The sequence below is a fragment of the Zalophus californianus genome, chromosome 1, assembly GCF_009762305.2.
Source record: "Zalophus californianus isolate mZalCal1 chromosome 1, mZalCal1.pri.v2, whole genome shotgun sequence".
Classification (NCBI taxonomy): Eukaryota; Metazoa; Chordata; class Mammalia; order Carnivora; family Otariidae; genus Zalophus; species Zalophus californianus.
This window is the reverse complement of record NC_045595.1, coordinates 193,293,977-193,309,774: the sequence shown is the minus strand read 5'-3', so window position 1 is coordinate 193,309,774 and position 15,798 is coordinate 193,293,977. Positions and strand designations below refer to the sequence as shown.

At 34.1% G+C, this 15,798-nt stretch overlaps 1 protein-coding gene across 2 annotated transcripts in view; it reads right to left on the bottom strand.

Moving 5' to 3' along the window:
- Positions 1–15,798, bottom strand: part of NCAM2 (neural cell adhesion molecule 2) — a 521,997-nt gene that overhangs the window by 181,108 nt on the left and 325,091 nt on the right. For both annotated transcript variants that reach the window (XM_027584956.2, XM_027584957.2), the window contains exon 6: positions 1,719–1,836. In XM_027584956.2, the coding sequence (XP_027440757.2) occupies positions 1,719–1,836 (118 nt within the window). The remainder of the gene's footprint in view (positions 1–1,718; positions 1,837–15,798) is intronic.

Genomic DNA, 15,798 nt, shown 5'->3' with positions numbered 1-15,798 from the left:
TTATTTTTCCCCACTGTTTGGTCCTCAACCGTTTTCTTTATTGGCTTCACTCATATCCCTTGGAAATATCATCTCTGTGTAACAGGTAGTCTTTCTCCTTGGACTGCTGCCCTATACTACCTAATGATTACAGGATTTTTTTTTCTTTCAGCAAGGATAACATGCTTGTATCTACATATAAATATGTCAAAATAAAAACTTCCCTCTAATACTAATTTTAGCTTTGTCGGTATCACTATCATATACTCCCATTCTCTGACTGTATATTAAATATCCAGAGAATAAGAACAATTATTATTTACACCATTAAAGGGATGAAACAAATGCCATATGAAGATATAATGATTACAAAATTATAGATTTGCATGACCTACTATGTTAACCTCTGCATTTGATTTATTCTAGCCTGTATGATATTTATGTTTCCACTTAAATATAAGAATTTTGAACAAATGTTGAACTTTAAGACAGAAATCTAAACAGAAGGAAGTCTCTCTGGAAAGATAAAATGATGAGAATGAGATTCTAGAACAATATTTGTTCATTGTAATGAATGATCCAAGAGCTTTTCTGTGCTGCAATTAGATGTAATATTGACTCTTAACGATACACACCAGAAACCAGAAGTCTCTGAGATAACAGGATCATATCTGGGGTGAATATGTTAATGTTTGATGTGTAATCCTTTAGAAAATACCAACAGTATGTCACAAAGGAATTAATGTTTGCAAAGAACATCTATTTACCTTATTTGAAGAAATATCTTGTTTATTGCTACCTGCTGTATTAAAATGGACAAAGGTTTGAAACATGCAGAATATCAGTAAGTGCTCAGGAAGAAATAGAAAAAAAGGGAATTGGATTGCAATTATTCTTCTTAAAATTGTTTTTTTGAAGAAACCTAATCCTCACTATGGCTACTTTTTGCCAATGTTAATATATTTCTACTAATTGTTTTCTTGTGATTATTCTTACACTGTTTACAAAGTGAAGAGATTCTATGAATATCCATAGCTATGCTTGAGTGGTAACCTGAATTAATAACTAAGATTATTTTTAAGATTGTCCATTTGTGAAGTTTCATTGTCTCCTTTTTAACAGTTACAGCCCTAACATAAAAGAATGAAATACGTTGATATCTGTTTGATGGTTAATAGAAATCACATAACATTGAAAATTTCCTTAGAAATATATAAAAGTAAACTGTCAAAGAACAGATTGAGAATAGAGAGTTTATTCATTTGATGAAGTAAGCTTTTTAAAAATGACATTATATTTATGGAAATTTAACTGTACATAATTAGTTTTCCTGAATAAAATGGTACATAATTAAGATATACAATTACATTCCAATAAAATGGTTTTTAGATACATATGATGGTGGAACCATTAATACCAGCATTCGTATTTCTAGATACTTTCTAGCAGTAACATTAATGTGGTTGAATTAGTCATTGGGCTTCTGGGCCCATTTTGGCCAGAAACATGCCTCATACAAAGAAAAACCAGCACCATGAGTGTAGCCTTTGACTTGGATTAAATCACTCTGTTAATCTCTTTAACAATTTAATCTAACCAATTTAACTGAAAACAAAACCACCATAACCTTTTAATAAAATTCAAAAGAGTGCTTTTAGTCTGATAAAATAAGATCAGAAATCTTTTTCCATGAGATTGATTCTGGACACAAGCCAGAAGGACGTGCATGCGTAACCTACCTGTACCAGGAGATGGAGGGCTCAGGAGAGCCAGCGGCCCTGCAGGATAATGTCATCTCTTCTCCTCTCTCTGCTGTGGCATTAAAGGATTTCTGAGGCATTGTGATCACTGGTGGCACTGAAAAAAGAGATGAACATGGATGAAATAGAGATGAAAAACATTTCATCAACACCATTGGGACTTTCTTACAACTACTTTTTTGTTGTTGTTTTTGTTAAAATGCTAAGCTTTAGAACTTGTTCTCTTACCTCTGTACTACATCGACAGGACTGACTTGGTTGCACTGTAAGATGACTTTAAGACCACTGATCTCCCTTCCAATGTACAATAATTAAATAATTCATGCTAATGTTATTTTATTATTTTAACCTATCAAACTAAATGAGAAATGAGACATTTAACAAATTTATATATATATATATATATATATATACTTTTATATGTACTTTATTTTATATATAAGAATCCAAGAAAAGCTCTTGGATCATATACTTTTATATATACTTTTATATATATACTTTTATGAAATACTTTTCACAAAAAGACAGACAATACCACCCTGACTGACATCAACACTGAGATCTACTTGGAGCATAAATGGATTTCCTATTTGGGTCCTCATCGGTATATGTAATTCTATAAGCAATCATTCACTGCTTCAAGACAGGGCTTTCAAATTAGGTGTCAAACTATAATGTTCTTTCTGATTAACTGCACTTAATTTCTTCACACAACTATAGAACATTTTATGAAGAGAAAATGCTCAAGCCATAGAGAGTATGAAATAGATTTTCATGAACAATTCAATTTTAAAATTAAACTTCCCCAGTTTCTAACTAATTACATTGCAAAAACTGTATATGCTGCACATTTTGGACATGTTGAAACTGTTACTAAAATGTACTGTTTGCAATAAACAAATCAATAGCATCCATAACAGATGCCAAATTTCAAAGTACAGCATAAATTTTTATTTAATGCGCACTTTTATGATTTTCAATTGAATCCGACAAAATAATATTCCTAAAATTAATTATATTAATAGAATTGTTTTTTATATATCCTAAACAACATGACCAGACAGGCATTTAGAAGTTTGATAATAATTAAATATCTTTACAATAGCATTCAGATCAGCAGTGATGCTATATTTTTGCCATTGATGGTAGGGGTAGGAACTGATATGTATCTTAGCAATTAAGCACAATAAATCAAGTTTCTGCCTTTATGAATTTAGATACAAGGGACATGATCTGACATGCTGTCTCTAAAGTAACATAATAATTACAAGTATTACAATAGGATGGACTGTTTTCAGACATTAACTCTGCATTTTAAGTACACTGAAATTTGACTTTCTGTATCTTGTTTTAGTTCTTTTGTAATTACAGAAAAGAACACTTTAATCAAAATGTAATGCTTTTCATTTTGTTATAATAAACATAGTTGCAATAGCACAATTACTATTTTTTATTACAACAATAAATATTTTTAACCCATTAGATAATTAGAATGCAAATGAACTCTTCAATAGAAATTCTATCTATAGTAAAGTATTTGTGTAAATAGAAAAACTTCAAAATGGAGAATCACATGCTCCAGTTCTTGTCCAATTATTTTTACTAACTGAAAGAAATTATTTATTCTTTATCATGATTTTCTTTTCTATAGTGTAAACTGCATATGCTGGATGACCTGTAAGAATTGACAAATCTTAATGATATTTTATGATACATTTTATGATACAATGACTCTGCTCATGAAATGTGCATTCTTACTTACAGTGTGGATTTGTCGAACAATATTACTATTGCATATTTATATGGTACTTTTAAGAGTAATTCCAGAACTATTCTGAAGAATAATAGCATTCAAAACCTGCAGAGATGTTCACTAGTTCTGATGCCAAGATATTCAGGGAATTTTTTAGGCATCGTTAAGACTATAGCATTTTTATGTGTATTGCCTCACTGGTTTTGAATCTGTTATTGATTTGGATTAAATAAATTTTGTAAAAGATTTTACTTATTTATTTGACAGAGAGAGAGAGAGAGAGAGAGCACAAGCAGGGGGAGTGGCAGGCAGAGGGAGAGGGAGAAGCAAGCTCCGGGAAGAGCAGGGAGCCTGATCAGCGGGATCATGACCTGAGCTAAAGGCAGTCTCTTAACAAACTGAGCCACCCAGGTGCCCCTGGACTAAATAATTTTAAAAGGGATTACAATTATATTTCATCCAAATTTCTTGCTATCTCATAAGACCCATATCTAGTATATTTTTCTACTCTAATTTAACTTCTTAAAAATACTTTTTTAATTTGACTGTATCTGAAATATCTAGTTTTAATAACTTTACAAAGACTTATATTCTATATATATTAAGTAGTCAATATTTTCTGGTAAGTTTCAGTTCTCATTCTTTGGCTTTAAGAAACATGAGAATGTGGAGGGAGGTAGCTCCAGAACTCAGACTTAAATGGAGATTTTGGTCCAACTTCATGTTATAATTTCCCTCATTGACCGCTCAGGCACCAAAGATCCCAATTCCCTTTCATCAACAATAGCATTGGCTGCTCAGGCACCAAAGATGCCACTAATTTGACAGCTTAATTCCCTTTCATCAGCAATAGCATCCAGCAATCCCACATGTCTTTTGTGTCTTGCAGTATTCCTCCACACACTACCCCTTAAATATTTCTCAGAAGATGAAGAACATAGTATTAACTACGGAATACTCATGTGGTTCAAATTGACCACCACCAATAATCCCCCAGATTTATTCAGGATGAGGATAACAACCTCCCCACTCCCAATCACCACCACTGTCAGGAAAGCTACTCTTTCATAACTCATTGATTAATCAGATCTGGCCAAAATATATATCATCAAATAAATTCACATGTATATCCTTTATCTGGCAGAAGACTACTAAAATTAAGGCTCATGGTCCTTTCTTATTTACTTTTCCTTGTTTTCACTCTTAAGGCTGTGTGACATTTAGAAATTAGCATTAGGGAGGATTTGAAAAAGATGGTAAAATAGTAAGCACCAGGCATCTGTCTCCCCACTTGGGCAGCAATTGCAGAATCTGTCTAATCTAACTATCTTGGATCTCTGGAGTCTACTGAAGGTTTGAAGCTTCCAGGGAAAGACATGGAAGGTGAATTGCAAGTAAGGTCTCAAAGAGGAATTCGTACAGCCATGTTCATATTCATAGCAGCATTATTCACAGTATTTTACAAGTGAAAGCAACCGAATGTCCATCAATGCATTAAAGGATAAGCAAACTGTCATACAGGAACAAAATGGAATATTATTCAGCTTTAAAAATTTAATTCTGACATATATTACACATGGATGAACCTTGAGGATGCTATACTAAGTAAAATAAACCAGTCACAGAGAGACAAATAGTCTATGATTCCGCTTACTATGTATTTAGAGAAGTCAAAATTATACAGACAGAAAGTGGAATACATTTTGTTTAAAATTCTTGACCTTCCCTTCCCAACAGTACCTTACCCCTTTCCTCCTTAACCACTTAATTAATTACCTGCAATTTCATGCAAATATTAACACACTTTTTTTATGTTTCCTTCTTTTTACAAAATATACCCTTTTCTGTACTGTGCTTCTTTTCTCAAACTAATAATACATGTAAGGGATATATTCATGTTACTATGCAGAGAACTTTCTCACTCCTGTTCAAATTACACACTCTTCTACCATGTGGATAAACTACTGGGCATGTGTATGTCACCTGAGAATATCCAAATATTTATGTATTACAATTTTTATCTAGTGCAATCAATGCTCCAGTTAATTATCTAGAAGTAAAATTGATATGTCAAAGAGTAAATGCATATATAATTTTGATTGAAAAGGACTAAATCAAATTGCTTTCAGTAGTCATTACACAATTTTCAACTCCATCTGTGGATTTTTATAACCAGAAAAAAATATATAATGAACAAATAAGAAAGTAAAACAATAAAAGCTGAAGTAAATAATTTTCAGATAATTTCCTAAAGTTAATTCATAGCTGGATATCTATAAGCATTATAACCCTTACTAAAGAACATCCAAGTGAAAAATTGAAGTTGGAAGAATGGAAAGCACTACTTTGATTTTCTTCTTGTTTTCACAGTAAGAGGAGATAACTAAATAAAAGACTAAAGTTAATAATACAGGATAACTCAGGGCAAAATAAAAAAAAAAATTCTGAAAGTCTTAGACATGTTGACATGTCTTAGACAATTAAGCATGTCAATTTTTATGCTTTTTGGAGTACATTCTACGATTAATAATATTCTATAGTACTCAAAGTATGTTTCAAGAACCCCAGAAACCCATTCAGGAGGTCTGATGATGCCTTCCATTTACCAACCACATATCTGTGTGAATTTGAATTTCTCCTGCAAAATTCTCACAATTTTCACAATCCCAGTTACTGGACTGTGCTAATGGAGGAAGAGTTCAATAATCTCCTTGTCTAAAAGAGTCCTTTTCTCAGGTTTAAAAATATATCACAGAAGATTGAATGCAGCCACAGGTATGAGAATCTCCCTGTCTTCTGTTACAGTACACACTAGAGAAACTTGCAAAAATGTAAAAAGCAAAACAAAACAAAAGTTTGCTTTTTTTTGTTGATTGTTTCCTTTGTCATGCAAAAAAGCTTTTTATTTCATCATAGTCCCAATAGTTTATTTTTATTTTTGTTTTCCCTGCCTGAGGAGACATATTCATATATTTGTAAATGATATATCCAATAAGGGGTTAATATCCAAAATATATGAAGAACTTATACAACTCAACACTAAAAATCCTAATGATCTGATTTAAAAATGGACAGAGAACCTGAATTGACATTTTTCTAAAGAAGACATACAGATGGCCAACAGACACATGAAAAGATGCTGAACATCACTACTCATCGGGGAAATCAAAACCATAATGCACATCAAAACCACAACAATATATCATTTCACACCAGTCGTAATGTCTAGTGTCAAAAAGACAAGAAATAACAAGTGTTGGTGAAGATATAGAAAAAAAGGAACCCTCAAGTACTGTTGGTCAGATTGTAAATTGGTGCATCCACTATGGAAAACAGTATGGAGTTAATGTAAAAAATTCAAAATAGAAATACTATATAATCCAGTAATTTCAATACTGAGTATTTACTCAAAGAAAATGAAAATGCCAATTCAAAAAGATATATGCATCCCTCTGTTTATTGCAGCATTATTTATAATAGCCAAGATATAGAAACAACCCAAGTGTCCATCGATAGATGAATGGATAAAGAAGAGTGGTACACACACACACACACACACACACACACACACACACACACACATACACACAAGGGACTATTACTCAGCCATTAAAAAAGAATGAAATCTTTACATCTGTGACAACATGGATCGACCTTGAGGGTATTATGCTAAGTGAAATAGACTGAGAAGACACATGCTATATAATTTCACTCATATATAAAATATATTAAAAAAACAAAAACAAATAAACAAAGAAATAAACAAATAAGAAACTAGACTCTTAAATACAGAGAACAAACTAGTCATTGCCAGAGGGGATGTGGGTGGGGAGCTGGATAAAACAGGTGAAGGGGATTAAGAGGTACAATCTTCTAGTTATAAAAAAAATTAAGTCACAGATATAAAAAGTACAGCAGGGAAAATAGACACTAATATTGTAAGCATGTTGTATGGTGACAGATGGTGAACTACACTTATCATGGGAAGCACTGAATAATGTATAGAATTATCGAATCACTAAGGTGTACATCTGAAACAAATGTGCCATTGTCTGTCAACTATACTGCAATAATAATTTTTAATGTAAAAAGCCACTGTTTTACTATATTTTTCAAAATGTCATTTTCTTTAATATGATACTTGGATTAGCATACTTATTATTTTTGACAATTAACAAATTAACATTTTAAAATTTAAATGAATTAATAGAATATTTTTAAAACTTCTCATTTCAATGCCTAATATGATGTACATATGATATATAAAATAGGCAGAGCCCACATAAGCAAAACCTTGAGGAATCCCCGATAATTTTACAAATATGAAGAGTTCTAAGGCAAAAACTTTTGACATCACCTGAGGTACAAAATGAGATAGAACACAATTTGGTAATTCAAATTTGCCTTTATTTTTTTTTTAAAGATTTTATTTATTTATTTGAGAGAGAGAGAATGAGAGATAGAGAGCACGAGAGGGAAGAGGGTCAGAGGGAGGAGCAGACTCCCTGCCGAGCAGGGAGCCCGATGTGGGACTCGATCCCGGGACTCCGGGATCATGACCTGAGCCGAAGGCAGTCGCTTAACCAACTGAGCCACCCAGGTGCCCTCAAATTTGCCTTTAAAGAGAAGTCTTATAATGCTGTCAAGAAAAGTAATTTAAAAGCAAAGCCATAGTATATATTTAAAATTAATCTTAATGTGTAAGGTTTCAGAACACATTCCTAGAGAGTTAGTAATAATCACTTTTTTTTTTTAGATTATTTATTTATTTGAGAGAGAGAGAGAATGAACAGGGGGTGGGTGAAGAGAGAGAGGGAGAAGCAGACTCGTCGCTGAGCAGGGAGCCCAACAGCAGGGATGTGGGGCTCAATCCCAGGACCCGGAGATCATGACCTGAGCTAAAGGCAGATGCTTAACTGACTGAGCCTCCCAGGTACCCCCAGTAATGATCACTTTTAAGAAATTCTGGAAAAGTCAATCTGTTGGGAAATGTGATCAGTTGGAGGATTTCAGGACTGATCATGGTGGCATGCAAGAGACAATAGGGTTTATTTAGGTGGTGCTTGGACAGTTGCATAAGAGGGTGAATTCATCCTAGCAAGAGACCTACCAGAGACAGTATGTGTGGGAAGGGGCACCACTCAGAGGGGGAGGAGGGCAAGGAAACTCCTGGGAGAGGTGATTTGAGAAGGAGGCTTCTGTGTCTAGGTGATGTCACTCAGCAGCACAGCAGGAGAACTCCAGAGGGCAGCAGTGGTTTGGACTGGCCCAGAGTTTGTCTTGTCTACAGCTAGCAGAAGGTGGGTGCACTTCTCCAAGGTGTGCAAAGCAGGTGGATTCTAAATGGTTAAAATATGCATATTTGGCTATATTTAAAACAATATACAATGGAATATTACTCAGCCATCAGAAAGGATGAATACCCACCACTTGCATCAACATGGATGGGACTGGAGGAGATTATGCTACGTGAAATAAGTCAAGCAGAGAAAGTCAATTATCATATGGTTTCACGTATTTGTGGAACATAAGGAATAGCAGGAGGACACTAGGAGAAGGAAGTAAAAGTGGGGGGGAGGAATTGGAGGGGGAGATGAACCATGAGAGACTATGGACTCCAAGACACAAACTGAAGGTTCTAGAGGGGAGGGGGTGGGTGATGGGTTAGCCTGGTGATGGGTATTAAGGAGGGCACGTATTGCAGGGAGCACTGGGCATGCAAACAATGAATCATGGAACACTACATCAAAAACTTATGATGTACTGTATGGTGACTAACATAACATAAAATTAAATTAAGAAAATAAAACAATAGATGTATAAAAACTTGAATTTGGTGCTAATGAGGTTTTGAGTTAATGGTGCAAGGATTCCATCCTTCCATGCTAAGAAGAAGAAAACAACATGAGGACTAATATAGGAGGAGGGGGTTCTTCTTTGGCTCATTTATTTAACAGGAATGAAGGTAATGATGATGATAACAAAAATGTTGGGAGGAAAAGGTTATCCTGGTATTAAAAACTGTTCAGTTTACTATAATATCTGAATATATATCAGAACAAACCATCAAATGATCATATAGCTAATAATTTGGGGAAGTTACTATTACATATTTTTTAAAAGAACAAATTTTATAAGACCAATATAATTTTCATCTGTGATAGACTGTCAGAAAGAAAGAAGAGTTGCAGCCTCTTTTCTTTTTTTCCCCTATAAAATCCTTTAATGTTGCCCCATTTACTAAAGTAGATACATATGGTCTTAAACACACTCCTGTCAAAAGTTAGTAAGTAGGCTGAGGTATCCTAAAGTCTGAGCTAAATGTTCAGAGCCACACTAGAATGACAAATTGAGTATCAATCAAGTGAGCTGCTGTAAATCATTTCAGTTAGTATTTTTATTGAAAAGATATTCATTCTGAGTTTAAAAAAAAAGAACAAAAAATCCTGATCATATACATGTCAACAAGTTTAAAAATAATATTATAGATTTCTAGGTCTCGGTTAATGAAAGTAACCCCAATGCATCCTGTCTGTGTCATTTAATTCTTCCCTAACACTAGGACAGCATGCATGGATAACCTCTTTGAGGATTCTGAAATGTAAACAGTAGCAGGCATAGCACTACTAGAAAAATATCAGAATGTGAAAAAGAAAATCTGTGAAAAAAAATTTTTTTCTTCAGAACCCCTTGGTTGGACTGAAGGCAGCTGGAAACCCTAAAAGTAATCAATCTGGCCCAATGGAGATCCAGAAAAGCTTTCTAGTTCGGTCTGAGGGAGCAGAAGAGATTCCCTGGCACAGCAGTGGGAGCCTGCAAGGGCCTGAGTCTCCGAAAGAAGACATTCTTCCTCATCAGTCAGAAGGACGGTAGTCCCAAGAGGGCAAGGAAAATCCCACTGTTTTCCTCCTTCTCTTTCCTCCAACTAGTTGGCCCTCAATAAGGGCACATCTGTGGCAGTGAGGGGTAGATAAAACCTCAGTTTTTATTTTTATTTTATTTCTATTTTTTAAAACCCCAGTTTTTAGTCCAAGGGACTGTAAACTGGAGACTTGCAGAACAGGAAAGCATGGGAGGCATCACAGAGTAGAAAGAGCTTAGGAAAGCAACTGCATCAAGTTATTCATGAAATCTTGGGCTCAGCTCTGAGCTGTGCATTTGTAGATCTGATCTTAAACAGTACCATGACTTTGAGAATTGAACTAAGAGCTAAACCACCACACAGTTACTGAAGTGGCCAATGGTACACATGTATACAGATCTAAAAACACTGCAAAGGTTTTGAAAATGTAACTAATTTTTAATCCACAGTCCACAGAAGTCTGGTCACAATATGTGGCCTGAATTTGGACAGACTGTTTGGAAAAATGAAAATATCAACTTCATAATCAAATTGCTAAAAGCTAAAGCCATACTATTACAAAAAATGTATCAGTTATAGGAAAACAATAATTCAAATAACTGTAGGTTTCTTATCAGAAACCGTGGAGGCCAAAAGGAGGTGAAACAGTATTTTTAAAGTGCCATGAAAAACGATATGTCAGAATAAAGGTCTATATGTCCAGCAAAAAAATCCTTCAGAAATGAGGGTAAAATAAAGACGTTATCATTCTCAGGTTAAAGACAATTAATAAAACTTCTACCAGAAGATTATATTATATCCTAAAAGAACTGGAAAAGGAAACTCTTCAGACAAAAGAGAAATTTTATCAGAGGACACTTCAGGGATGAAGAAAGAGCAAGAGAAATCATAAATATCTTTGTAAAAATATGTTTAATGATTGAAATAGACCTTTAACATTGAGTGCAGGGGTTTCGATTAATGCAGGTATAATACAGAAGACAACTAAGACCAAGAAGAAAGGGGTGTAAGGACCTAGAGGGCACTACAGCTTCTGCGTTCAAGGAGACAGTAAAATCCTGGCTCCAAGATAAATAGGTACATTTTAATCACAGTAGCAAGGGGAAAAATAAATATAGCCCAAAACATGATAGATAAAATAAAATAGAATGGTAAATAATGTTCACACAAATCCAAAGAAGGCAGGGAAGAGGAAAGAGAAGAATGGAAAACAGAATACACTGAAAACAAACCAAATCCATGTGATGCTCAGGAAAAAGATTAAATACTTTATTTCCAGGCTCGGGAACAAGTAAGGAAGTCCCCACTACACACTCCTATTAACATCATTCTGAAGGCCAACACAGTACTAAGCAACAAATAAAAATAAAGAGCAGACAATTGGAAAGGAAAAAATAATTTTCTTCCAAGTTGCAGATGCATTGTTGTCTTCACTGCACATCCAAAAATCTATAAAAACATTGCCAGAACTAATAAATGCACCTAACACAGTCACAAGATATGAGAAAAAAACATGCAAAAATAATCATTTTTCTGTATACATACTTGCAATGAACAATTAAACATATACTAATATATATTTACATTTACATTTATATTATATTTAATGAAATATTAGAAATGTAAAAGTATATACAATAGCTCCAAAATATAACACGTAGGTATTAATCAAACAAAATTCATGTATGGCATCTGAATGCTAAAAACTACAAACAGATCAAAGACATGAAAAAATACCTTAAAAATGAGGAGACATACCCTGTTCATATATTTGTAGACTCAACATTGAAAAATATGTCAGATATTTCAAAATTGCTATCAAGACTCTACACAATTCTAATTAAAATCCCAGCAGTATATCATTTTGTAGGCAGAATGATTCTAAAGTTTAAGTGGAGGGCAAAGAAACTAGAATTTACAAAATGTTTTCGTAAAAGAAGAACAAAGTCAAAGAAATCATATTGTCTGATTTTAAGGCCTGGATAACGCTATGCAACTGGGGAAGCACAATAATGGTTCAGGGATAGGTACATAGATCAGTGGAACAGAAAAGAATCCAGAAATAGACTCCTACGATACAGCCAGTGTTCTAAAATTTTAGTTTACGAAGAACAAAGGCAATTCAATGGAGAAATAATAGTATTTTAGCAATGGTTTTTAAATAATTGGCTATCCATATGCAAATACATGAACCTGAGGACAGAATTTATCCCTCCTAAAAAACTGAGCCCCAAATGAATCAAAGACCTAAACTGAAAACATAAAAGTATAAAACTTTGGGGCACCTGGGTGGCTCAGTCGTTAAGCATCTGCCTTCGGCTCAGGCCATGATCCCAGGGTCCTGGGATCGAGCCCCACATCGGGCTCCCCACTCCATGGGAAGCCTGCTTCTCCCTCTCCCACTCCCCCTGCTTGTGTTCCCTCTCTCGCTGTGCCTCTCTCTGTCAAATAAATAAATAAAATCTTATAAATAAATAAATAAATAAATAATAAATAAATAAACAAAAAAATAAATAAAAGTATAAAATTTTTATGAGAAAACTTGGGAGAAAAATCTTTGTGACTTTGGGCTAAGTGAAGAGTTCTTAGACATGACACCAACAGAATGGTCCATAAAAGAAAAAAATTAATACTTGGACTTCTTTAAAAGTAAAGTTAAAAGGCTTTGCTTTCTGAATTACACTGTTAAGAGAATGAAAAGATAAGCCACAGCATGAGGGAGAGTACTTGCAAATCAACACATCTCTGAGCAAGGAACTGTATCTGAAATATATAAAGACAATCTAAATTCAACAGTAAGAAAAAAAGTGCAAAAGAAGTGAACAGACATCACTAAAGAGGCTGTTTGGAGAGCAAAACTGCTCTTATAAAATTTGTAAGGAACCTTAACACTGTAATGAAAAATATAATCCAATTAGAACATGGGTACAGACACTGCAAAGAGACATTTCACAGAGGAGGGTATATGGATACAGGAATGAGAAACAAGCACATGAAAAGGTGTGCACTATCATTGGCCACAGCATAAAACCATGGCAATACATTGCAGACATGCACATTAAAACCACAGAGATTTCACTACACACCTACTTTGATGTGTAGCATTATAAGCAAAAAATCAAAAACTGACAAGATCAAACACCAGTGAGAATGAGAAGCAACTTGACTTCTTATATATTACTAGAAAGAATTCAAAATTATACAGCCATCGTAGAAAATGATTTGGCAGTTTCTCATGAAATTAAAAACATGCACTTACCTTATAGCCCTGGAACTCAACTCCTAGGTATTTATTTACCCTAGATAGGTTAGATTTTGGATGATTCCATTTATGTGACATTCTTGAAAAGATAAAATTATAGTGAAGGAAAGGGAGTGGTGGTTATGTGGGGCTTAGAGGTTATAGGAAGATGTAACTTCAAAAGGAAAAAATAAAAGTGTCTGGGGATGATGGAAGAATTGTTTACTGATTATGGTGGTGGTGGTTACATAAATCTATGCCTACATTAAAATTCATCAAACTATACAGTGAAAATAAAAAAAAGTAAATTTTACTGTATGTTAACATAAATCAAATATGCAAACTTTTAAAAAAATTGCATGGTGAGGTTTTAGAAAATTATAATTGTATTATAAATAGTATAATTGTATAATATAAATAATGGCGTTATTTAATTTTTAATTAAATGTATAACAATTATCCACCAGATCCATTAAGGAGACATACTAACACAGTCCACGACTCCTGGAGAAGTCAGTTGCCCATTGTTCAGAAGCAGGAAAATCTCATAAATTTCCCAGTCTAAGAGAGTCTTGCCTCATGTTCAAGATGTGCTTGTTTCTACTTTACTTTATCAAACTCCTCCCCTTTCTTTAACTCAATACTCTGATCTGCCAAATGAATTCTGAAAATCCCTTTACTTCTTGCTGCTTGTTTTTATCTATCATGAACTGCAGATTCCACAGATTCTATAGTCTTTCTGTTTATGAGACATAGACTTGTTGGCCTAGAATGTTGGCCATGTTTCAGCTCATGGCTTTGGCTCTTTCAGAGTAGCTTTGTGATACCCTGCTATCAACAATCCAGTGTCAAAACTGGAGTACAATTAAATTAATTAACAAAAATACATTAATTTCAAAGCAAAATGTACGGACAACACAGGCAGAAAATGAAATTTAGACATAGATATATGGATACAAAATGAATTTACATTCAGTACAGAACGGGAGACTGTGATATTTTGAGATCAGGATTTAGTAACATCACATTAAACAAAACATTCTGCTAGCATTACTCAAATCCTTGTCATTCTCTGTAGAATTTTGTTTACTATGTTGAAATATTATATACAAAACTGCCAGCTTCCAGCCAAGATGTAGAAAGAGGCACCCGATTTATTCTACCAAAAAAAGAACCAAGAAATCAAACATACTGTACAAAACAGCAGTTTTCAAGACATTGTGAATCAGTCAACAAAGGAGTCAACAGTGATCTCTGAAATATAAAAGGAAATGAGTGTGTCTTACTACTGCCCCAGCTAATTGTCTAGAGAGAGTTTATAAGCTGTAGTAGAGGGAGGAGGGGCCCAGCTGGAGTACAGAAGTCTCCTTGAATTGAGGCAGGGAAGGCATTCAGGGGAAGCAAAGTTCACAGGACAGAGTGCCAGACAGGAGACAGGTGGGCAATGAGGACTTCCTCAGGTCTACAGTAAGTTTCCCTGGGGTCTTCCAGATGAGTACTGCTGCATGTATATCCATGAGAAGAAACTACTGAGTCCAGGGAAAGAACTTCCCAGAAGATTCAGGAGAAACAATCTGCAAAGCTCAGAGAAATAGTTTTTATTCCCATGAGCCAGAATTAAAAAAAAAATGAGAAAAAAACAAAACAAAACAAAAGCACCTCATAAAATATGGCAAATAAGGAATTTAGAAAGATTTTACCCCAGAGTGAGGCAAAATTAGCTCTGGACTATTTTGATACCCCCTAACAAAACTTAGAAGCATGAACTGAAAGGATGAAACTGTATACAAGTAATTCACCTGGATTCCTGAAAAAGACTTAAAATAAATACAAAAATATTCGGCACAGTAAAGGAGTAAAATCCACAAATTCTGGCATCTAATTTAAAATTATTCACCATGAAAAGAAGCAGGAAATATGAGACATGATGAGGAAAGAAAAATACATTCAACCATAAGTGACCCAGAAATGGCACAGATGATAGAAATAGCAGGCAAGAACATTAAAGCAGTTACTATAACTGCATTCCATATGTTCAAGAATCTAGAGCAAAGACTGATCATGTTACAGACTTAGAAGATATTTTAAAAATCAAATTTATACATATTAAACTACAGTGTCTGAAGGCAAAATACACAAGACAGGATTAGTAGCAGATTAAACATTGCAAAAGAAAAGATAACTTGAAAGAAGTAACAGCAAT